This window comes from Megascapheus bottae, chromosome 25 (assembly GCF_031878675.1).
Source record: "Megascapheus bottae isolate mThoBot1 chromosome 25, mThoBot2.hap1, whole genome shotgun sequence".
NCBI classification, from domain to species: Eukaryota; Metazoa; Chordata; class Mammalia; order Rodentia; family Geomyidae; genus Megascapheus; species Megascapheus bottae.
Window position 1 is genome coordinate 16,564,481 of NC_143533.1, and position 23,692 is coordinate 16,588,172.

The following is a 23,692-nucleotide window of genomic DNA, read 5'->3' on the forward strand; positions in this document are numbered from 1 at the left end:
AGAGCCCCGACCCGTGGGAAATGCCATTCCATCCCAGATCTCCACCAACAGGGGGACCTGAGCCCTGACAACCCCACATTGGTCGAGGGGCCACCCATCTAAGGAGGTGTTGGTAGGATGCTGCCTTGCCCTGGGCTTTCCAAAGATGGCCTTTGGGGAGATCTGTCACCCATGACGCAATGTCTCATTGGAAGGACCTCAAATGTGTTTTTGGCAAGCCTACATGATGCTAATGTCTGAATGCTGGACGGGTTAGATGGGCCTGCCTTTCCCGGCTTCTCCTGGCACAGGTGCCAGGGCCTGGGAGAGGGGCGGGGCCGGAGGGCGTGGTCGGTCTCGATAGCCACGCCCCTTCGTATGCATCATCGTAGGGGCGGGGCCTGGGCTGTCACTCAGGGTCATTGGCAGCTCTGGCTGCGCCCGCCCGCCCCCTGGCTCCCCGCATCTCCCCCTTTGCATCCCGGTTTCTGCATTCCTCTCCCCGCTGCTCCCTGGAACGGGAAGATGGCCACGGACGGGTTGCACGAGAACGAGACGCTGGCGTCACTGAAGAGCGAGGCCGAGAGCCTCAAGGGCAAGCTGGAGGAGGAGCGGGCCAAGCTGCACGATGTGGAGCGTGAGTGGCGGGTGGGGGGATGAGGGTGGGGGTGGGGTGTCTCAGGGTGCATCCCGGGATGCACGACCCCCTTCCCCGGGCGGGGGAGGGGGGAAGGACCGGGGTGCCAGTGGGAGAGCAGCCAGGTCCTTGTGGGCGCGGCCTAGGACGAATGTGTCCTCCCTCCCTGGGCGGTCTGTCCCCCCCCCCCCTTCCCGGGCAGTCTGTCGTTCCTGGGTTTTGCGTTTACCAGATGGAGACTTATTGCAAGCTCTCCTGGAGAGTGGGGCGGGGTGCTGTGGGTGGAAAGCAGGGTGCAGGGAGCTGCCTGGGGGAAGGGCGGCCCAGGAGCTTTAGCAAATGCACCCACCCCGGTGTCTTAGAGGCTGTTTGAGACGTTTCTGGGCTAGATGCTCTGTCGGGTCGATTTAGATTATCCGGCACCTCCGTCCTTCTGAGCCGGCTGTGATGTCCCTGGGAGAGAAAGGAGGAGCCTGCGGACGCATCAGTTCTACCCTCCTCTTCCACGGCTCCCCCTGTGCCAGACAAGGCCTCCTCAGGCTGCCTTCCTGTGCTTTGCGTTGGAGGCCTAATTCCTCATTCCATTTGGAAAAGAGTAAGCGGGAGACGGGGGCTCGTGCAAGGACCATTATTTGCCTTTGAATCCTTTGAAAGTAACAAGACCTGAATCTAGCCTTGGCCTGCCCTCCCAGGGGCCTTCCTACCTGTATGATTTAGAAATGTGTCTACTGGTAATTAAACAGAAACCTCCACCGAGTATTAAGCGACCTGACAGTTGGCTGTCTTACATAACAAGAGCAATGACCCGTCATCTCCAGCTGTGATGCACTGGCCCCGGCACCCAACGAGCCACCCAGGCACTCATTCCCACCTCAGAGTCTGGGCGTCTGCCCCATGTCTACAGCATGCTTGCCACAGCAACTAAGGTCATGTCTGTATCCAAGGCAGGAAAGAAGGAAGCATGTAGACATTAGTCTGTTTGCTTCCTTCTTATCAGGAAAGCAAGTTTTCCCAGAACTTTCCCACACCCAAGATTTGTGTTTGCTCTCTATCAAGGCCAGAACTAAGAAAGGCTACATGGCCCACCGCCAGGGAGCCTGGGAAAGGAAATGCCCAAGAGCGGGGAGTGGGTACTGAGTGGTAAGACCCAGGAGCCACCTCTTTTCCTCTTGCAAATTCCTACCCTCTACAGGGCATGATGTTGATGCAGGGCATGTGGTGGTAGTCTCTGCAGTCAGTCACCCACCTTCACCCTTTGACACTTGCTGAAGGACTCCCGCTAATCAGTGCTGCCACCGGGATTGCACCCACCAAAGCCCTGTGAGCCGTCCACAGAATGAGATGAGCACTGTGCTGGGCTCAGTGTGCCCATGTGTCTCCCCACCTTTCAAAACTCTTGTTCCTTTCAAGCCTTTGCCACCCACTATCTTCCCAGACGCCATCTCCTGACCACCCAGCTAGACACCTTACTACCCACAGACTGTGACATTTCTGTATTATCACCCGTGCCAGGTAGAGGGGCACATCCATTGGCAGAAATCTACCCCCCTCCCCTCTTTGTGTGTGTGTGTGTGTGTGTGTGTGTCTGTCTGTCTGTCTGTCCTGGGGCTTGAATCCAGGCCCTCACTCTTCCCTTAGCTTTTTCACTTCAGGCTGCTGCTCTACTATGTCTCTCCTTCTGGCTTGTTTTCTGGTTAAATGGAAATAAGGGTCTCACGGGCTTTTCGGCCCTGGCTGGTTTTAAATCCTACCCCTCAGCTCTTACCCTCCCCAGTAACTAGGATTATCACATGAGCCACTGGTGCCTGGCTCTTGTCATTTCTTCATATTGATGTATCAAGCAAAAGTGACGAGCTACCTCAGCTGGAGGATTTCAGAGTGCACAGTGCCCAAGTGTTCCTCTGGTGCCAGGCTTCGTCGTGCCTACCTGTCCAGGAGAGGCAAGTGGCTGACTTAGCCAACATATCACAGCTGGTTTGCGTCAGAGCCAGGCTTTGACCTGAGCATCTGAGGCCAGAGTCAGGATCCCAACTGCACAGCTTCAGCTCAAACAAGGCAACAGCCCTGACCTCCGGCCACCCACTTTACAGCGGGATTTTCCAACAAGGTACTGTTCTGGCGATAGACAGCAGCCACTGTGACCATTTCTTTGTTCTATCCTCGTGGGATGGTCTATCCGCTCTATCAGAAAGTAAAGGAGATGCCACGTCTGCTGGGTACCAAAGCCCCCCCCCCCAAAAAAAAAGCCATGCAGTGCACAGTCACCTTTTCCTGAGATTTACATTCAGGGAGTTCCTTGTGCCTGGGGTTGTAAGGTTTGGCAGATGGAAACAGGATGGAGTGGGCTGGGAGAGAATCTGCCTGTGGGAAGAGAAAATCTGCCTGTTCATGACAGAGACATCTGCAAAGTCAGTTTACATAAGGAGGGCTTTGATTTAGTTAGGGAACCTTTTAAAAATAAAAAAGGGGCCAGGCGCTGGTGGCTCATGCCTGTAATCCTAGCTACTCAAGTTCAAAGTTAGCCCAAGCACAGAAGTCCGTGAGACTCTTATCTCCAATTAACCATTAGAAAACAGGAGGTGGCGCTGTGGCTCAAGTGATAGAGTGCCAGCCTTGAGCTGAAGAGTTCAGGGGCAGTACCCAGGCCCAGAATTCAAGCCTCGTGACCAAGAAAAATAAAACAAAAATAAAAAAAAGAGGGGCATGAAAATGTTGTAGTTAGGCAGAAAAATGAAATCAGGCACGCCTGGCTCACGCCTGTAATCCTAGCTACTCAGGCTGAGATCTAAGGATCGCAGTTCAAAGCCAACTCAGACAGAAAACTCTGTGAGACTCTTAACCTCCATTAACCAGAAGGAAAAAAAAAAATCCAGAAGTGGAGCTGTAGCTCAAGTAGTTGAGCCACCAGCCTTGTTCCCAGGCCTGTACAAAGCACAGGGGACAGTTAGTCCCAGTGCCTGCTGATAAGGCCCCGTTGGTCAGTGCTCTAAAAGTGAGCTTTCCTGGTGAGTAGAAAATGATAGAAACAAGGACAGAGTCCTGTTGGTGAGCCAGCCCTATGAACTTGGAGTCATTGTAGCCTCCATGAGTTCCAGCCTCTCCCCTGGGGGATGGAGACAGCCAGCTTCCACTAGCCACTTGCCCTGTCCACCTCTCAGCCAGGCACAGCCTGAAAGTGGCAGAATTTGTGTTGTGCTTGGGAGATACAAAGTGGTCTTGGTAATCCTTTGGTTCATGCATTAGAAAGTGCTTGGAAAACCCTAAGGTCGTAAATGCCAGCAGAGAATGGCTACTGATATTAGAGCGCTGTGGTTCTAACTGACAGGTATAGGAGACCCAAGCCATGGCCCACACACCCTTGGCTGCCTCCTGCTCCTCACTGGGCCAGCACGGGGCCTCTCACAGCCTGGGCCTGGCTACCGGACCTGACATGGCATTGTCCTTCCAGTGCACCAGGTGGCAGAGCGGGTGGAGGCCCTGGGCCAGTTTGTCATGAAGACCAGAAGGACTCTCAAAGGCCATGGGAACAAAGTCCTGTGCATGGACTGGTGCAAGGATAAACGGAGGACTGTGAGCTCCTCTCAGGTATGCTCCACCTGCTGGGTCACCACAGAGATTCTGACTGACCGCTTATTTATTTGGGGAAGGGTACTGGGGTTTGAACTCAAGGCTTCATTCTGGTTGGGCTGTCTCGCCATCACTTGAGCCACACGCCCTCCCACTTGAGTCACACCCTTCACTATGCCTCCTGTATAAAGTGAATGGCAGGTCTATGCCACCATGCCCAGCTGATTTGTTCAGAGGGTATGTCACTTAACTCTTTAGCGAGGGCTAATCTGGAACCTCAGTCTTCCTGATCAGCACCTGAGTAGTTGAGAGTATAGGTGTAAACCACCATGCCTGGCTCAAAATCATTTCTTCCAGAACATACTGAAAGGGCTTATTTATGATGAAACTTGAGTTTATTAAGCAGTGCTAGCAATTGAGCCAGTGTCTTTCCCATACGAGACATTTGAGGACAAGGTGGTTAAGATTCTACCAGCTACTGGACGCCCGTGGCTACTCAGGAGGCTAAGATCTGAGGAGTGTAGTTCCAAGCCAACCCAGACAGGAAAGCCCCCGTGAGACTCTTATCTCCAATTAACCACTCAAAAACTGGAAGTGGAGCTGTGGCTCAAGTAGTAAAGCACTGGCCTTAAGCACAGAGAGGCTCAGGGACATCGCCCAGACCCTAAGTTCAAGCCCCATAAGGGAAAAAAAAAAAAAAAAAAGATTCCACCAACACCATCTTCCAATTTAAGAGTTTGTTCCTTCTTAGCTGGGTACCAGTGGCTCATGTCTATAAACCTAGCTACTCAGGAGGCTGAGATCTAAGGATCAGAGTTTGAAGCCAGCCCAGGTAGGAAAATCTGTGAGATTCTTTTCTCCCATAAACTACTCACAGCAATGGAAGGAGGTGGTTCTGTGGCTCAAGTGGTAGAGCGTTAGCCTTGAGTTAGAGCTCAGGTATACAAACCAGACCCAGAGGACTTGAAAAAAAAGACCTAGGACAAAAAAAAAAAAAAAGAGAGAGAAAAGAAAAGAAAAAAAGAAAAAGAAAAGAAAGGGGGCAGGCCAGCTCAGGGCCTCTTCCTCTGCACCCCAGTGGAGCGAGGAGGGGCTAGAAGACTCTGGAATAGACTTTGACTCATCTCCAGCCTTCTCCCTTAAAAACAGATTAGTCACTCTCATCGAGTAGGCTTAGATAGGGCCGTGGGTGGAAGCACAGTCTCTCTAGGTACACAGGCGGCTGCCATATACATCTGCATGGGTGGAAAAGGACCCTGTGTAGTTGGATGAGATACCAGAGTTCATGGGGATGGAGATGGGGAAGGGCAGGCAGCGAGGCGGAGGAAGCTGCTGATGTGACACTGAGTTGATACCCCTACTCAGTGAGCAAGGGCTGTAGGTACAGAGGACCTCAGGGCACAGGCTTAGAGCTCCTTCTCTTCGTGCCTTACATAGGTCATGCCATATGTCAAATTTGGTTATGTAATCTGAAATTAGACCAGCTAAGCTCTGTGTAGCTCATGTCAGTAATCTCAGGTACTTGGGAGGCAGAGATCATGAGGACTGTGGTTTGAGACTAACTTTGGGCAAAATGTGAGACCAATAAGATGGACGCCAGCCCATCTGTGCAGGAGGCCATAGGTAGAGGATTGTGGACTAAGCTGTCCCTAGTACAAGCATGAAACCCATGTGAAAAGTAGCAGAAAGAAAGAGCTAGCTCCAAATGGTAGAGCACCTGCCTAGCAACTTTGAAGCCCTGAGTTCAAACCCAAGGGCTACCAAGGGGGGAGAAAAAAAAAAAGCTAGGCATCAGTGGCTTATGCCTATAATCCTAGCTACTCAAGGGACTGAGATCAGAAAATCTATTCAAAGCCAGCCCAGCAGACACACATGAGAGACTCCCCCACCCCAATTAACCAGCAAAAGACTAGAGGTGAAAGTGTCACTCAAGTGCCTTCAGTTAACAAAAGAAAAAAAGCCAAGTGAGGGCATGAGGCCATGAGTTCAAGCCCCATTACTGCTTAGTAGCCCCCTCTCAGTCTCCTATCCCCAGAATAAAAGGATGTTGGTCATTCTGAACGCTGCTATCTCTTCCCTTCCTGAGCCCAGCAGGGCCTCGGGGCTGTGCTCAATGAGGATGGGTTCTCAGCATCTGAGCTGTGCTCTCTTCTCCCTGCAGGACGGGAAGGTGATTGTGTGGGATTCCTTTACCACGAACAAGGTGAGACTCTGTGCCAGTCCTGAGATGGACTTCAGAATCCCAGCCCAGATTCCAGACCCTCTACCCCAGCCCCGCTCCAGGTCTCCTTTGAATTGCTTACACAACCTCTGTTACTGGAAACTCCTCTACTCCAACACTGCAGGACCATTTATTTCTCCCCTGGAAATGAAGTCCCCCCACCCCGCCCACCCCACCCCCTACCTCCTGCCTTGAGCAGTACCTAGAGCTACCACAAAGGGCACTAATTTACTATTAGCCATCACCAAAATACCCAAATCTCCAGTCATCTCCCTTCTACCTTTACCAGACTCCATTTAACTGGCAACGTGAGCGAGGAGGTGGGGGATGGTGGTCTCATGCTGTGGGGGCCAAGCCCTGCCCACCTCTGCTCTGTGCATGCACATCTCGAATCAGACCTAAGGAGAGACTCTACCATGAGTTAGAGGCTGAAAGCTAGCCGCAAATGCATTCCCATGCCCTGTTTCTGTAATGGTGTATTGTGTAAGTAGGGATTGCAGTGTTTATTCAGAAAACAAATCTTCCTTCTCTCTAAAAAAGAAACTATGCCTGGCACCGGTTTAGAAGGCTGAGATCCAGAGGATCGTGGTTCCAAGCCAATCCAGATGGAAAAGTCTGAGAGACTTTTCTCTAATCTCCAGCTGGACTGGAGACATGGTGCCCGTGATAGAGTTGCCCACCGAGCAAGCAAGCAAGCAAGCAAGCAATAAATGGGAGGCCCTGAGTTCAAACTTCAGTATTGCAAAAAGAAACAAAATATTATATCACATAAAGAAAGAAGTAAAAGAAAAATTTTTTTGCTAGTTGAGCAGTTGACAGTAAGGTGACAATGAGGAGCAAAGTCCCCTCCTCCATCTAAAGCCCACCCTTATCCTACCCACTTCCTTTTGGAGCTCTACCCTAGCTCATGGTTACGCTGGTGCTTTGATTTCGCAAGAGTCAAGTGCTAGGGCTTGGGTAGCAGTGTGCGTCAGTCACCGGGATCATGCTGTGTTGCAGGAACACGCTGTCACCATGCCCTGCACGTGGGTTATGGCATGTGCGTACGCCCCGTCGGGATGTGCCATCGCCTGTGGGTAAGCTTCCCGGACATTCCCTTGGCCACAGAACACTGTGCCAGTGGCCTAAACAAGCAGACCCAGGGCCACTGGTCATAGTTATTATTCACTTGTGAAACTAAATGTCCAGTTCCTCCCTAAGCCTCTTCCATAATGATCCTTACTACAAACTGACTATAGTGCTCCATCCCCAGTATTTCTTAGTATGCATATGCTAATTTTCCAAACTCCAGTGATTCCTGACATCTGAAACTCTTCAGGCCCCAGCGCACTTCTGATACCAACACAATACACGTCAAAACTTTAGTTCCCCATTTAGCTGCTATATAACAAATTCAGAATTGATGACGTTCTTCTGAGCAGCTGACTGAAGGTCTCTTGTCCTGAACAACAACAAAAAAATAGGTTGATGTTTATTTCAGCATTGTTTACCATAGCCATGATATAGAATCAACCCAGATGCCCCTCAGTGGACAAATGGATCAAGAAAAGGTAGTATATATACACCGTGGAATTCTGCCCCTTCATCAGAAAGAATGATATCGTACCATTTGTAAGGAAATGGAAAGACTTGGAAAAGAGTATATCAAGCAAAGTAAGCCAGATCTAAAGAAACATTGGTTGCATTTGTGGCAACTAAAACGTGCCTATGAATCTACAAGTAAACACACTGGATGCTTTTTTTAAAAAATACACTGGAAAATGATAAATTATAAAGGAGATAAAAGAGCCAGGCGCGGCGGCTCACGCCTGTTATCCTAGCTACTCAGGAGGATCAAGGTTCTAAGCCAGCCCGGGCACAAAAGAACCTGAGACTCATCTCCAATTAACCTCTAGAAAAATGGGAAGTGGGCTGTGGCTCATAGGTAGGGTGGTAGCCTTGAGCTGAAGAGCTCAAGGACAGCACCCAGGACCAGGGGATAGGGTGGTAGCCTTGAGCTGAAGAGCACAAGAACAGAGCCCAGGCCTAGTTCAAGCCCCATGACCCACAAAAATAAAGGAGACCAAAGGAGGATATTCATTGAAGTAGAAAACAAAGACTCAATAGCTATGTGTATATAACCAAATAAAATATTTAATGAAATGAATTCCAAGAAATGGAAACAAGAGATTTTTGTTGTTGTTACAGGGTTGTAGTTATTGTTGTTGGGTTTTTTTTGGAGGGGGGCTTTTCTTTTTGTCTTGTTTGTTAGTTCATTTATCTTTGGGAGGGCAAGAGGGCACAGAAATGGGGGGACGGGGTGAACAAACACAGCCATGGTATTCAGTGGACACTATGGAAAATGAACTAGACAACTTGTGGGTGAATACAGGCGGGAAAAACTCAGCAAAGGAAGAAGTGACGGAAGGAAAGAAAGGAAGGAAGATAACATATAACTCTATATCCATAACAATAAAATATATTTCTTTAAAAAAAAGAATAGGTGACAAGTGGGTATGGTGACTCACACCTGTAATCCTAGCAATTCAGGAGGCTGCGATGGGGATGATTCTTGTTTGAGGCCAGCCTAGGCCAAAAGAAATAGAAGAAAATAAAATCTACAAGAGGTCTTCTCAACCAATAAGAAGCAGGGTACAGTGGCACGTGTGTGCATCCCAGCTGTAAAGCAAGCATAACTAAGAAGGTCACGATCAAGACTGACTCAAGCTAAAAGTAAGACCCTATCTCTTCTAAAAGCAGAAGGGACTGGGAGATGTGGCTCAGGTAGTAAAGCACCTGACAAGCAAGCACAAGGCTCTTGAGTTCATACCCCTGGTACCACTCAAAAAAAAAAAAAAGGCTTATGTTTTAGATTTAAAGATCTTAAGAAGAGTACAACAACAAAACGCAAGGTGCGAGCCTTCACTGGGCCCTGGATCTCGAGAGAAATTGAAGACTGGATATGGAAAGTTTGTTTTCTCAGATGTAATTTTTTTTTAATCTAGTAGACCAATAGATAAGAGAATGTTCTTATTTTTAGGAAAGAGAAATTTGCAGGTCAATTTACTTAGAGGTAAAATTTCAGATTTGCTCCCCCAGCTATGATGAAATGAGAATCTAGGAGAAGGAATCTGCCAGTCATTTCTGGAGGGAATTTTAACATTTTTTTTTTTGCCAGTCCCAGTGCTTGTATTTGGGGCCTGAGCACTGGCCTTGGGTTTTCTCAAGGCTAGCGCTCTACCACTTGAACCACAGCACCACTTCCGGCTTTTTTCTATGTATGTGGGACCGAGGAATCAAACCCAGGTCTTTGTGCATGCTAGGCAAGCACTCTACCACTAGGCCAAACTCCCCGGCACTCTGGAGGGGATTTTTGTTCCAGTTTAACTTTGGTGTTGGAGATTTCCCTAGTAAAAGCTGACGGATCTGAGGGGCAGGGGAGGAAGGAGGCAGGGGTGTCACAATAGCAAGAGTTTCTTGCTAGCAAAAACTTGTGAGATGGTGAACCCCACGCTCTCTCTTCCACACCAGGGGACTGGACAACAAGTGCTCTGTGTACCCGCTGACATTTGACAAAAATGAGAACATGGCTGCCAAGAAGAAGTCAGTTGCAATGCACACCAACTACCTATCGGCCTGCAGCTTTACCAACTCGGACATGCAGGTACACCCCACAAGGGGAGCCTCCGGCTCTTCCATGGAGCTGGGGTGCCCTAACACTTGAGCCACAACACAACTTCCAGTCTTTTCTGTGTATGTGGGTATCAAACCCAAGGCTTGGTGCGTGCTAAGCAAGCCCTCTACCACTAAGCCACGCTCCCAGCCCGAGCCACCAAACTTTTAACCTCCAATGGTCCGGTGGGTTCGCAGCCTCTCCTTGCTTAGATGGTCAGTGGGGTTGTTTTTATTTGGCTTCGGGATGGTGACGAGAATGTGTGTCTGGTCCTAGAATTATTTAACTCAGACACAGTGAATTCAGCCCAGTGGTTTGCGTGCACATAAATGTCTTTGTTATTTTGCTAACTTATAAAGGTGTTGTGATTTTTGTTATTTCTCTTTCTCTCTCTCTCTCTCTCTCTCTCTCTCTCTCTCTCTCTCTCTCTCTCTCTCTCTCTCTCTCTCTCGTGGGTCATGGGGCTTGAACTTGGCCTGGGAGCTGTCCCTGAGCTCTTCACCTCAAGGCTGCTGCCCTACCCTTGAGCCCAGCCCCACTTCCCAGTTTCTAGAGGTTAATTGGAGATAAGAGTCTCAGGTCCTTTTGTGCCCAGGCTGGCTTTGAACCTTGATCCTCAGATCTCAGCCTCCTGAGTAGCTAGGATTACAGGCGTGAGCCACCATGCCAGGCTTGTTATTTCTCATGTTAGTTTATCTTGTATGTGAATGTGCAGGTGAGTTTCTGCATTAGGCCTCCATGACAGTGTCATCTGGAGAAAGTTCCGTGCAACAGATGCTAATGGAACATCACCTGTGTGCCAGGCAGATGTTTGAGCTCTGGAGTGAGCATATGTGTGAGAGAGAGACAGACAGATAGACCGACAGACCAACGGATCTCCCTTGACCTTCTTTGTCCCTCTTCCTGGGCAGATCCTCACGGCCAGTGGTGACGGGACGTGCGCTCTGTGGGATGTGGAGAGCGGGCAGCTTCTGCAGAGCTTCCACGGGCACTCGGCGGATGTCCTGTGTCTGGATCTTGCCCCCTCTGAAACCGGAAACACCTTTGTATCCGGGGTAAAGACCTAAGGGGAAGCTCTAGGGGCCCCGAGTCCAGCAGGGAACCATGTCCAGGCTTGGCTGGGTTCCTCTGAGGTCCACAGATGCTTGCCGTCAACACCCCAGCTCCACAGGGCAGGGGCAGCACTAGCTGTTTAGCCATGGTTGACCCAGGGATCTAGAATGTTCTCCTGGACCAGTGCTACAACTCAGAGGTTACATCTGGAAGCGCTGAAAACGAACCGTGGCCCCTGGGCGGATGCGAGGGCTGTGGAGGCTAAGGCAGCACTGGGGGAGCCCAGAGCAGTATTTGCCATCTGGGTGGGCTCCACCTGCATTCATCCAGCTTAGCTGCACTGAGCAGTTTTCTTTGTTCCTTTTTCTTTCTTTTTTTTGGGGGGGGGTTGTAACGTGGGAGTTATGGCACTTCTGGAGTTTGAACTCAAGGCCTCTAAATCTTCCTTTGGGATTTTTTGCTTCTACCACTTGAGCCACACCTCCATGTTTGACTTTTGGGTTTTTGGGGTTTTTTTGCCAGTCGTGGGCTTGAGCTCAGGGCCTGAGCACTGTCCTTGGACTTTCTCAAGGCTAGAGCTCTACCACTTGAGCCTCAGCACCATTTCTGGCTTTTTTCTCTGTATGTGGTACCAAGGAATTGAACCCAGGCCTTCGTGCATGCTAGGCAAGCACTCTACCACTAGGCCAAACTCTCGGCCCCAACTTTTGGGTTTTTAAATTAGAGATTAGAGTCTCCCAAAATGGTCTGCCTCAGCTGGCCTTTAAACTTGATCCTCAGACCTCAGCCTCCTGAGTAGCTAGGGGCAGAGGCCTGAGCTACCGACATGTGGCTTATACTATATTTCAAAACCAATCACATCACTGCTGATGATGTCTTTTCAAGCACTAAGCACCATTCAGTTTAGTACCCAGGATAGATTGGGGGATACTTCCAATTTCCTTGTCCAGGGACACCCACAGCAGGCCTTTATCCCACCCTCTTCATGGAGACTGTAACACTGGGACCTTCCCTTGCAGGGATGTGACAAGAAAGCCATGGTGTGGGATATGCGCTCCGGCCAGTGTGTACAGGCGTTTGAAACCCATGAGTCTGATGTCAACAGTGTCCGGTCAGTGGGTAGTCCGTCCATGTGGCTTTCCTGTCCCAGCAGCTTTCCCTGGGCTAGGGGGTGGGGCTAGGGGTCCTCGACCCTAGAACCCGTGCTGGCATTCAGGCTCCAGATTCATGCCGAAGGGACAACTGATGTGCTCTCTGCCTGTCTCCATCAATCAACAAGTAGTCACTGAGAGTGGGTTTGCCTGACATTGTTCTCAGAACTGAGGTGACACTGGTGAATAACAGACACTGCCTCTCTTGTCCCAGAAGAAGCAAACTAGATAACACACAAATAGACAAGTACAGTTTATTTGAGCTGCTGATGAGTGCCACAAGATGAAGGGAACAGCCTGGCGCAGTGGCTCACACCTGTAATCCTAGCTACTCAGGAGGCTGAGATCTGAGGATTGAAAGTTTAAAGCCAGCCTGGGCACTAAAGTCCATGAGACTCTTATCTCTAACCACCAGAAAAAAATGGGTGTGTCACTGTGGCCCAAAGGGCAGGGCCTTGAGCCCCACGACGGACCAGAAAAAAAAAAGATGAAGGGAACCAAGGTCAGATGGGCTCTCTGAGAAGGTGGCATTTACAGAGAAGCCAGAGGCTGGGCACCAGTGTTCACACCTATAATCCTAGCTACTCAGGAGGCTGAGATCTGAGGATCACAGTTCAACGCCAGCCCAGGCAGGAGCAAGTAGACTCTTCTTTCCAATTAACCAGGAAAAAGTCAGAAATGATGGTGTGGCTCAGCCAGCTTTGAGTGAAAAAGTCAAGCAAGAGTTCAGGGGAGAGCTGCGTGTTGGTGGCTCATGCCTGTAATCCTGATTGCCCAGGAGGCTAAGATCTGAGGATCATGGTTCAAAGCCAGCCCAGGCAGGACAGCCTGCGAGACTCTTATCTACAGTTAACCACCAGGAAACTGAAAGTGGAGCTGTGGTTCCAAGTGGTAGGGCACTAGCCTTGAGCCAAAGAGCTCAGGGACAGTGTCCAGGCCCTGAGTTCAAGCCCCACAACTGACAAAAGAAAAGAGAGAGAATGAGAGAATGCAGAGGCCCTGAGTTCAAGCCCAATGACAGTCAAAAAAATAAAATAAAAAGTCCCATATCCTGCTCAGAAACCCTACAAAGGCGGGGATCAGTGTCTCTAGTCTTTGAAACACTAGCCTGGGCCTGCCACCCGAGACTCCCTCCAACCTCTCTATGTGCTGGCGTTCCTGGGACTGGGGGTTGTGATGCCACGGGCTTAGCAGCTTTCCAGGTCTCCAGTGACACCAAGAAGGACAGGGCCGTCCTGTCTGACCTGCCTGCTCCCCATGCTCTCTCCAGGTACTACCCCAGTGGAGATGCCTTTGCCTCGGGATCAGATGACGCCACAGTACGTATCTAAGTTACTTTAGCTATGTGAACAAGGGATGTGCTAACTTCATTTTATATGTTTCAATTCATTTTTTTCTGGTGATTACAGAGTAACAGGTACTAAATGAAGAAAATCAGGTTGTAAATTAAATTACTTCTCATTTCCCTGCCCAAGAAAAATGGCAATGAAATGAAAGCTTGTCTTTTAGCCAAGCACCGGTGACTCACACCTATAATCCTAGCTACTCAGAAGGCTGAGATCTCCAAAGACAGCCTGGGCAGAGAAGTCTCTGAGATTCTTATCTCCAGTTAACCACTAAAAATCCAGAAGTGGACTGGGAGTTTGGCCTAGTGGTAAAGTGCTTGCCTTGCATGCACTTCCTCAGTACCACATACATAGAAAAAAGCCGGAAGTGGTGCTGAGGCTCAAGTGGTAGAGCTCTAGCCTTGAGAAATCCCAAGGACAGTGCTCAGGCCCTGAGCTCAAGCCCAGGACTGGCAAAAAAAAAAAAAAAAACTAAACTAAAAGTAAAGCCATGGCACAAAGTGGTAGCGTTCTAGCCTTGAGCTACAGAACTCAGGGACAGTGCCCAGGCCCTGAGTTCAGGCCCCACAACTGACATACACACACAAGAAAAAGAATATGAGCAAATGCTTATGATGTTAATAGATATAATAATGAAACATGTACCTCACCTCTATACACATAAGACAGAGTTAGACTAAAGGAAACAGCCCAAACATTAAGAAACTGTTATAGGACTTGAGGTGACTTTTTAAAAAATTTTTGTCTATCCCAGGGCTTGAACTCAGGACCTAGGCACTGCCCGTGAGCTTTTTTGCTCAAGGGTAGCACCCTACATCTTTGAATCACAATACCACTTCTGGTTTTCTGGTGGTTAATTGGAGATAAGAGTCCCATAGAGTTTCCTGCCCAGGCCTGCTTTGAACCAGGAACTTCAGATCTCAGCCTCCTGAGTAGGCAGGGTTAAAGGCAGGATCCACCAGTGCTCAGCTGGAGATGACGTTCCTGTCTGCATCTCTGTATTTTCTATGTTGACGGTGATCTTCGCGGGGAGAGGGGAGGGAGGTAATTTTACTTTCTCTTTTGTATCTGAATACTCTTCCTAGACTTGCCATTTCTTTGAGTCTCCAGAGATCCATGGAGATGAATGGGACTGGGGATGGAATAACAGGAGAGAAAACTAGAGAGGTTTCCTCCTGGGCCCCCCAAAGCACAGGGCCTACCCCGGTCATTTCTGCAGATTGGGGTTCAGGGGCAACTGCTCATCTGTGTGTTTCTTTGTGCCCCAGTGTCGCCTGTATGACCTGCGGGCCGACAGGGAGGTGGCCATCTATTCCAAGGAGAGTATCATCTTCGGAGCGTCCAGCATAGACTTCTCCCTTAGTGGTAAGGTTTATTCCAGAAACTTCAACACTGTAATGCAGCACCTGATGGGAATCAGCTGTCTGCCAAGGTTCCCCCCCAGTGGACTTCCAGCGGGGCAAAGCCCGCGTGTGCCTCACTTGGCTCCCAGACACTCCTCCCTCTTGCCGTCCTGGCCTCATGCTGCCCTTCAAGCCAAGGCGAGGCCAGGATGTCATGGTTACCTAGCTCTGTTCCTCTCTTCCCCATCACCAGAGGCTCTTGCTCTGTCCAGGGCTGGGGGCGGAGGGGTGGACTCTGCTAGTGAAAGCCAGGACAGGCCGAAGGGCTTGGTCACTGCACAACTCTGTGCCCCTTCGCTCTGAGTCTTTGCACATGATGATTTCGCAACTTGTCTGCCCAGCAAACTCCTACTCAACCCTCCAAAACCAACCCAAATGACCCGTTGGTTTTACCTTTGAGAATTTACGTGGCACAGGTTCCTACCTACTGAAAGGTTAAAAAAAATGGCACAGTACCCTCGGTGCCTATAAGCCTTTCCATCCTGGGTCCTATTTGGTGACATGACGTTAAGTGACTCCCTCCTCCCTGAGCCACATCCTCTGCCACTGTGCTGTGTCCTCTCTGAATTCCAAGGGTGTGGTGCCTGGCACACAGTGGTGCTACATGGCTACTGATGAGTGAGTCTTGGGGGAAAGGAGGAAGGGAGAGAGGGAGGGAAGGACAGACTTAGTAACCACCTGTCTCCTGCCACTAGGTCGCCTGCTCTTTGCGGGCTACAACGACTACACCATCAATGTGTGGGACGTCCTCAAGGGCTCCCGGGTCTCCATCCTATTTGGCCACGAGAATCGAGTGAGCACGCTCCGAGTGTCGCCAGATGGGACGGCTTTCTGCTCGGGATCCTGGGATCATACCCTGAGGGTGAGTGATGTTTCCAGATGGTTTTGTTTTCCTCATTGGATGCTCTGTATCGTCCTGAGACCTGGGTGTCTTTAGGAAACATGCATGCATAGGTGTTTGCAAAGTTCCTGAGACAGAGGAGAAAGGTCCCTGTGAGGGCACTGAGGTGGTCCTGGGCGTGCTAAATGTGCAGTGTCAGGAGAGCCCCTCAAGCTGTGTGCGTGTGTGCATGTGTATGTAAATGTTTTGGGTCTGTATACTAGACCCTACAGAGGCCATAGGGGCCTGGGAGGTGATTGGCAAGAGGGAGTAGTGTGTGCAAGCACATGTCCCAGACACATGTGCAAACAGACTGTCCCCATCTCTTTACACTCAAGTCTAGTCAGATGTGAGCAGCTCACGCCTGTAGTCCTAGCTACTCGGGAGGCTGAGACCTGTGAGTGAGAGTTTGAAACCAATCAGGGCATGAAAGCCTATGAAATGCTTATCAGTACTTATCCAGTACAAATGTGGAAGGGCTCAAGGGATAGAGCACTGGCCTTGAGCAAAAGAAAAAAAAGCTCAAGGGGGCTGGAATGTAGCTCAGTGGCAAAGCGCTTGCCAAGCAAACATCCTGGGTTCAATTCCTTAGTACCAAAAAAGAAAAAGAACAACAACAAAAGTAAAACATTCAAGTCTTACTGGTTGCTGACTGCTGAAGAATTAAAAAAAACAAACCTCATCTCTTTGTATCTTCACAGGTGTGGGCTTAATGACATGAAGAGAGACGCATGGGCGGTCACCTGTACATAGCTGTAGCTTCTGCAGGGATGTAGGCTTCTTTGCAGTTTTAGGGAGCAGTCCCGTAGCTCACATTCACCACTCCAAGTATTCTAAGGACTCTGTGTTAGCCGCCAGCACTACAGAAACGCCACCCGGGGCAGGGGTGTCACTTGGAACACTTGGTAAGGTTTGTGTTTAAGGTTCTTCTGAAATATTAGCCTCGATTCATTCTGCTACCAGGAGAACTCAGCACTGAAAATATTTCATCCAGCTACCAATGGTGGCTCACACATGTAATCCTAGCTACTCAGGAGGCTGAGATCTGAGGATTATGGTTTGAAGCCAGCCCGGGCAGGAAAGTTCATAAGACTTTTATCTCCAGTTAACCACCAAAAAAAAAAAAAAAAGCAGTGACTCAAAGTGGTAGAGCACTAGCCCCGAACAGCAAAACTTAGGGACAATACTCAGGACCTGAGTTTAAGATCCAGGACTGGCACACACACAAAAAAGTTTGTATTGTAAAAGTTTATCTTTTTCAGCTTCTTATTGTGTTCTGTTCTTTCTGATAAAGCTTTGTATGTGTGTGTATGTGTGAATTATTCTAGGTGAAACAGAAGAAAGTGTAAAATGGGCAGGATGTATGACTCAGAGACTCTGGAAGAGTGTGAGGTAGCTGATTTTGGTTCAGACAGAGAACTCCCCTCATGGGGGGCTGAATGCTTTTTGGGAGTCAAATGCTTCTGAGCTCCAGCAAAGCCTTTCTGTGTGGGAGCCCAGGACTCCTTACAAACTGACGGGAGCAGTATCGAAAACACTGACGTTAAAGCTATAGAAATTATATTTGTGTGTTTTGCACTGCATTTGTAAATTATATAGATGAGATTGATGTGCAGGACTTGAATAATAATGTCTTTGTTACCAAGAGAATATCTTGTCTTTATTTGAAACACACCAATTCCTTCTGGAAAATGCCAGAATGAATTTTTTTAACAGAACCCCTCTATTCCTATTTTTAATCTTTCTCTTTATTTTTATTTTTTTAGAAGTATAGCAGTATTCTGTGTGTGTGTGTGTGTGTGTGTGTGTGTGTGTGTGTGTATGTGTGTGTGAGTTGAAGCCCCAGTCCTAGGGCTTGAACTCAGGGCCTGGGTGCTATACCTGAGCTTTTTTGCTCGAGGCTGGCAGTCTATCACTTGAGTCACACCTCTACTTTTGGCTTTGTGGTATTTAATTGGAGATAAGAGTCTCACGGACTTTCCTACCCAAGCTAGCTTAGAACCATGAGTCTCAGATCTCAGCCTCCTGAGTGTCCAGGAGTCAGACGTGAGCCACTGGTGCCCAACTAGAGGTTCATTCTTTAAGAAAACTCCTCACGTGGGGCCAGGAGTTTGGCCTAGTGATCAGACCTAGATTCCATCTCTCGGTACCACATACATAGAGAAGGCTAGAAGTGGTGCTATGGCTCAAGTGGTAGAACTCGGGCCTTGAGAAAGTCCAAGGACAGTGGCTGGGCCCTGGGTTCAAGTCCCAGAACTGGCAAAAGAAAGAGGAAAGAAGAGGAAGGAAGAGGAAGAGGAGGAGGAGGAAGAGGAGGAGGAGGAGGAAAGAGAAAAAGAAAGAAAAGGAAAAAGGAAAGAAAACTCATAAGGATGCTATGTAACGGGGTGCCACAGAACACGTTGGTGGTCCCCGCCTCTGAGGAGTCTGAGCTAGGAGAAAGGTTGGAGGCTTAAGAGTTTGAAACAAAACTGGGCAACATAGTTGGACAGCACTTTTTTTTTTTTTTGCCAGTCCTGGGCTTGAGCTCAAGGCCTGAGCACTGTCCTTGGACTTTCTCAAGGCTAGAGCTCTATCACTTGAGCCTCAGCACCACTTCTGGCTTTTTTCTATGTATGTGGTGCCGAGGAATCGAACCCAGGTCTTCGTGCATGCTAGGCAAGCACTCTACCAATAGGCCAAACTCCCGGCCCGGACGACACTTTTTGTAATGCATTGTGTGTTACTTGGCCGGGGGTTAGACGGTCACCTCAGACACTGAGAGACGCTCCTTGGTGAAGGACGCACTGTGGCTGGCCAGGTACTGCATCACAGGGGCTTTGTGTGAGCTGGGTGCTGTCAGGCCTCCCCACCACTACTCCTCCTTAGCCAGCCCCCTCTCCCCAGCTCTGCTCCCCAGACACTCTCCATACCAGCGACTTCTGTAACCCGAAGGGAAGGGGAGCCAGACCCATGCTCACAGCCCCCACATGCTCAAGGCCAGGTTCAGTGCCTCATGCCTGTAAGTCCAGCTATGAGGAGGCAGAGATGGAGAGGATTGCAGTTTAAGGGGAGCCCCAGCCCCCAGGCTGTAAGTCTTCCCATCTCACAGTAGAAAGCTGGGTACTGGTAGATAGCACGTACCTGTTCTTCTAACTACAAGGAACATGGAAATAGGAGGATCACAGTCCAGGCTTCCCATTTCTTCCCCCCATCCCCAGCCACAGATGTGAGATTCTACTTGAATAAGAGTGTAAAGGGATAGGGGGAGGTTTGGTGTGAATGGTAGACTGCCTGCCTACCAAGCAGGAGGGAGGCCCTGAGTTCAACTCCCAGTTCTGACACCAAAAGAAAAGGTGTTGGGGAGATCAAGCACCCTGAAGTCTCTAACTATGGGTGAGGAAGGAAGGAACTCAGCCAATCCCTTCCCTCTGTCCTTCCCCTCCCTGTGCCTCCACCCAGCCGTGATCCAGCCGGGGGTGGAGCAGCACAGGGGCTGTGGGCTTCCCTGGCAGAGTGGGGTGCAGAGGCTGGAAGATGGGGAAGCTCCAGCCTGAGCACCCAAGGCGCCTGATGACGGTTCACCTGCGACTCTGCTCGGCACACACCCGGCCCACGGAGGCTGGGGTGCTGCGCCCTGGGCCGACCTGAGCCCCTTCCGTGGGGTCTGAGGGGATGGCGGCTGAGGATGGAGCCCACAGCCTCACAGGCTGCAAGGGACCCTGCGGAGCTCCACGCGCCCCACCAGAACACACAGTGCCTGGCTGCAGGAACCAGGAGGCCCCGTGAACAGGCAAGCAGCCCTGGCCCCTGGGATGGGGGCTAAGAGACAGGGGTGAGCCTGGAAGATGCTGTGGGTTTGTGAAACACATACAGACAGACAGCGCTAGGATTTGAACTTGGGGGCTTCAAATCTGTGGCTCTACCACTTGGATTTTTCGGCCCAGGCTGGCTTTGAACCTCCATCCTCCAGATCTCAACCTCCTAAGTAAATAAAATTACTGACAAGAATGTCTGACTACTTTTTTTTTGAGGGGGAGGCCAGTCCTGGGCTTGAGCTCAGGGCCTGAGCACTGTCCTTGGACTTTCTCAAGGCTAGAGCTCTACCACTTGAGCCACAGCACCACTTCTGGCTTTTTTTCTATATATGTGGTACCGAGGAATCAAACCCCGGTCTTCAAGCATGCTAGGCAAGCACCCTATCACTAGGCCAAACTCCCAGCCCAAATTTACCCACCTGCCTGCAGTTGCCATTGGCCACTGTGGTTCGGTTTGAGGAGTAAAGGTGAACCCTTACCTCCTGCTTACCTTCCCCTTGTACTACCCCCCTTCCCCCAACTCTATACCTGAAGAGAATATTGCGGGTTCTCTCATTTGTTTGTTAGGCAAACAGGATTTTCCATTGTGGTTCTAATACCCCAGTCTGATGCTGCTGACTTTTCGGGTCAGGTAATAAGCAGGACACTGATAAGCTAGCTGCCTAGGAGATACCCGTCCTCCACTTAGAAGAGCCTGACCCCGTGGCTCTGAGTTCAGATGTTAGTGTCCTGCTCTACATGACTTTGAGGCTTTCTTTGATGGAACAGAGGTTTGAACTCAGGACCTTGCACTTGGTAAGGCAGGTACTCTACCACTCCTGACAAAGCTAAATGATGGTTTGCTTACAAACCCTGATTCAAGAGTTTCTAGTTGCATGTTGGCTTGTGGTTAGAGTCTATCCTGTTTGTGAAATCCAAGCGTTATTTTACTGGTTCATTGGAACTTCTTTTGTGTTGGGGGCAGGGTTGTTTTGTGCAGGGGATTGAACGCTGGGCCTTGTGCAGTACACCTGGGATACACCATGTTACCCAGCCCCTCTTGTGCCTATGCTCAGGTCCTGAGCATAGGAAAGCAGAATGATATATTTCTTTTTCTTGTCTCTCGCAGGACAGCTTCTGTGAATACCTCCACGCAGTGTCCCCAGACACTTTTTGGACAAGAGAACTGATCTGGACCATTCTGTCCAGCCTTTGTCTTATCTTTCCGTAAAAATGACTTCTTAAAAAAATAACCTTCTTTTCCAGCTAGAAGACAATTTCAGAGGAGTGAGCAAACAACATTTCAGGAGAACGTCTGCACTGGAAAGTTTTACCTGCCTGGGATGGGGTTATTTTAGTGATGAATTATTAACTGGGAGATGGATGTGGGTGGAAGGACACGAGGTACAAGACAAGTGGCTTACGTGGTTGTGATTTAGAACCAGTGATGTTAGAGCAGCGTAAGTCCCAGTGCAGGAAGAAATATATTGGAAAATGGTTCAATTCCTTGAAACCTAAATTCAGTTCCTGGGACTGCTGGGTTTGTAGAGGTGTGTGTGTGTGTGTGTCTTGGAACTTGAACTCAGAGCCTGTGCTGTCCCTGAGCATTTTTTTTTTTTTTTTTTGCTCAAGGCTGGCACTCTCCCACTTTGAAACACGGTGCCACTTCTGGTTTTCTGCTGCAAAATTGGAGGTAAGAGCCTCCCAGACTTGCCTGGGCTGGCTTTGAACCGCCATCCTCAGATCTCAGCCTCTAGGGTAGCTGGGATCACAGGCATGAGCCATCAGTGTCTGACTGGGTCTTGGGAGCTGCTTAAGAACCTCCCACCTGCTGGGAATCGGCCTTGTTCTCATCATTGCAGATTGCTCCCCCAGGCCCCCTCCCGAACCTCTCCTCCCCAGAATCTTACCCTGTCCATGAGTTGTGCTTCGCAGATCCGTGTTGCACCGCTGCAGGGACATTATACAGTCTCCTTCAAAGACATTCAGAGGAATAAACACCTTAAATCCGCCCCCCTACACCCACACCACCCCATCCCTGCCTCTCCCGCGCTACGAGGGGCCACGCACTCCCTGTGCAATGATGAAAAGCCTGCTCTGGCCTGCTGAGGTGTCTGCCTTTCTTTCTTTCACTCATGACTCGACTTCCTAACATCTCCCGCACGGGTGGACTGCAGTGTAACCCACGGGTCCCCCATCCACACCGTCCTCGCATCGCCACAGCTGTTACCCATAACGACGGTGAGGCTGATGGTCAACCGGAGCCACGTGCGTGGGGCCATGCGCGCGCGTGCGCACCTCCGCCACCACGCGCGTGTGCGTGAGTGCGCACGCGCGCGCATGCGCACCTCCGCCACCACGTGCGTGCGTGAGTGTGCGCGCGCATGGATTGATCTGCGCACGCGCAGAAGTCGCGCTACGCATGCAGCATGCGCCGTGATGGAGGCTTGGGCCGCCCCCTCCCTCACGTGGGCTGACTCTTCTCTGGCGGTGTTGGGACCCGACGGCACCCCAATAGCACCTCGGGAATACCCCCACCTCCACAGCCGTGAGTAATCGGGTTCTTTTTTCTTGTGCACGCTGGCTCTCACCTCACCCTTCAACGCCATGTGCCAGCCGTCCGCAGGGAGGGTTCTTGTGCTGAGGCCTGTGAGGCCCAGCGCTTGTCCGGCCTCTTCCTTCACCCGCCCCAGCCGAGGCTTCCCGCAGGAGGTGGGGTTTTGTTCTGTTTTTCTTCCTGGTGGTGGTACTAGGTTTGAAGTCTGGGCCTAGTTAGTTAATTGCTAGGCTGGCCCTGGACTACTCTGAGCCCTGCCTCCAGGCCTGTTTGGTTGATTGGTTGTTTGGGACGATTTGGGAGATGGAGTTTATTTAGGAAACCTTTCTGCCAGGTCTGGTTTTTTTTTTTTAAGTGTGATTTGTAGAGCTCGGCTTTCTGTGTAGCTAAGAATACAGGCGCGAGCCACCAGCACTGCCAGGGGGTGGCTTTGAGGATGGAATGGGGCAGTGTGTGTGTGTGTGTGTGTATGTATCTATATACACACAAGAAGTACTTGTCCAGGACGCAACCCATCCAACAGGTACCAAATAAATGCTGACAAAAAAACGAATGGGACTCATCTCACTACACTTCAGCTCCTGGTGCTTTCCCATCTATATAAATGCCCAGTGGCAACACCTGTGACACCCTGCCTTCTTGGACAGAGCTTTGAGAATCAATATGTGGGTGCCTGGGGTTATCTGTGTCCTGCTTCTGCCTTCCTCAGAGTAACAAACCGTGTCAGTACTGCGTTGCTTCGTGTCTTGTGGAGGTGGTTGTATGTTCTTGGTTGCCATAATCTGAGTGCTGGTTATCTTAGCTTAGCATAGAAACTTGCCTTAGTCAAAGTCCCCTTCGAACAGATCAAGATTAACTGCAAAAATAAAACACAGGGCTGGGAGTTTGGCCTGGTGGTAGAGTGCTTGCCTAGCACACACGATGACCTGGGTTTGATTCCTTGATACCACATGCGAAGAAAAAAGCCAGAAGTGGTGCTGTGGCTCAAGTGGTAGAGTTGTAGCCTTGAGAAAACCCAAGTACAGGACTGGCAAAAAAAAAAAATAGAAATAAAACACACACACAAAATGACAGGTGCTTTCAGGGAGAGAGAATTAAGATTCAGCTCACCAGAGCGGCATGGAGCTTCCCCAGGAGAAAGGAGGTGGGGATCTGAACTCAGCTTCTGTCATTGCACCCCAGGTTCCTTGGGTTGGGTGTAGGAGGGGATAGATCAGTCCTACCTGCAGCCACCTTCAACAGCTCCACCGGCAAACAAGTATGCTACTAACCAGGAAAGCATCATGTGATTTACCTTCAAGGCTAATAAACCGAGTGGATGACTGGGAGTCTTTGGCAAAGTGGAGTATGGGCTGATTAATAATGGTCCTTCTGTGGAAGTTAGACCTCGTTTGGGTCATATGCCTGTGTACACATGCATTGACTGAAGTATGATATGGTATGGCAGAGGACTGCATTGGTGTAACTCCT

General features: G+C 50.0%; 1 protein-coding gene and 1 long non-coding RNA gene across 2 annotated transcripts; one reads left to right on the forward strand and one right to left on the reverse strand.

The window, feature by feature from the left end:
* The first annotated feature begins 423 nt into the window (after positions 1 to 423).
* Gnb5 (G protein subunit beta 5) lies at positions 424 to 17,153 on the forward strand. The gene is made up of 11 exons (XM_090358397.1): positions 424 to 616; positions 4,065 to 4,201; positions 6,345 to 6,386; positions 7,404 to 7,480; positions 9,915 to 10,047; positions 10,968 to 11,111; positions 12,129 to 12,220; positions 13,531 to 13,579; positions 14,875 to 14,971; positions 15,705 to 15,871; positions 16,591 to 17,153. The coding sequence occupies exons 1-11, from the start codon at positions 505 to 507 to the stop codon at positions 16,600 to 16,602; spliced, it is 1,062 nt and encodes a 353-aa protein (XP_090214523.1). The 5' UTR covers positions 424 to 504; the 3' UTR covers positions 16,603 to 17,153.
* Positions 15,760 to 21,881, reverse strand: LOC150046466 (uncharacterized). Its single transcript, XR_016539693.1, has 3 exons — positions 21,736 to 21,881; positions 21,576 to 21,638; positions 15,760 to 15,940 (listed from the first exon to the last, which is right to left on the reverse strand). It is a non-coding gene; the product is annotated as an uncharacterized LOC150046466 (long non-coding RNA).
* Positions 21,882 to 23,692: the final 1,811 nt, after the last annotated feature.

Excerpts from the sequence above, each read along its gene's own strand:
- Gnb5 (XM_090358397.1), top strand. The coding sequence starts at position 505 with ATGGCCACGGACGGGTTGCACGAGAACGAGACGCTGGCGTCACTGAAG. Across the intron at positions 617-4,064 it reads CAAGCTGCACGATGTGGAGC|TGCACCAGGTGGCAGAGCGG; the intron begins GTGAGTGGCGGG and ends TTGTCCTTCCAG. Across the intron at positions 4,202-6,344 it reads GGACTGTGAGCTCCTCTCAG|GACGGGAAGGTGATTGTGTG; the intron begins GTATGCTCCACC and ends TTCTCCCTGCAG.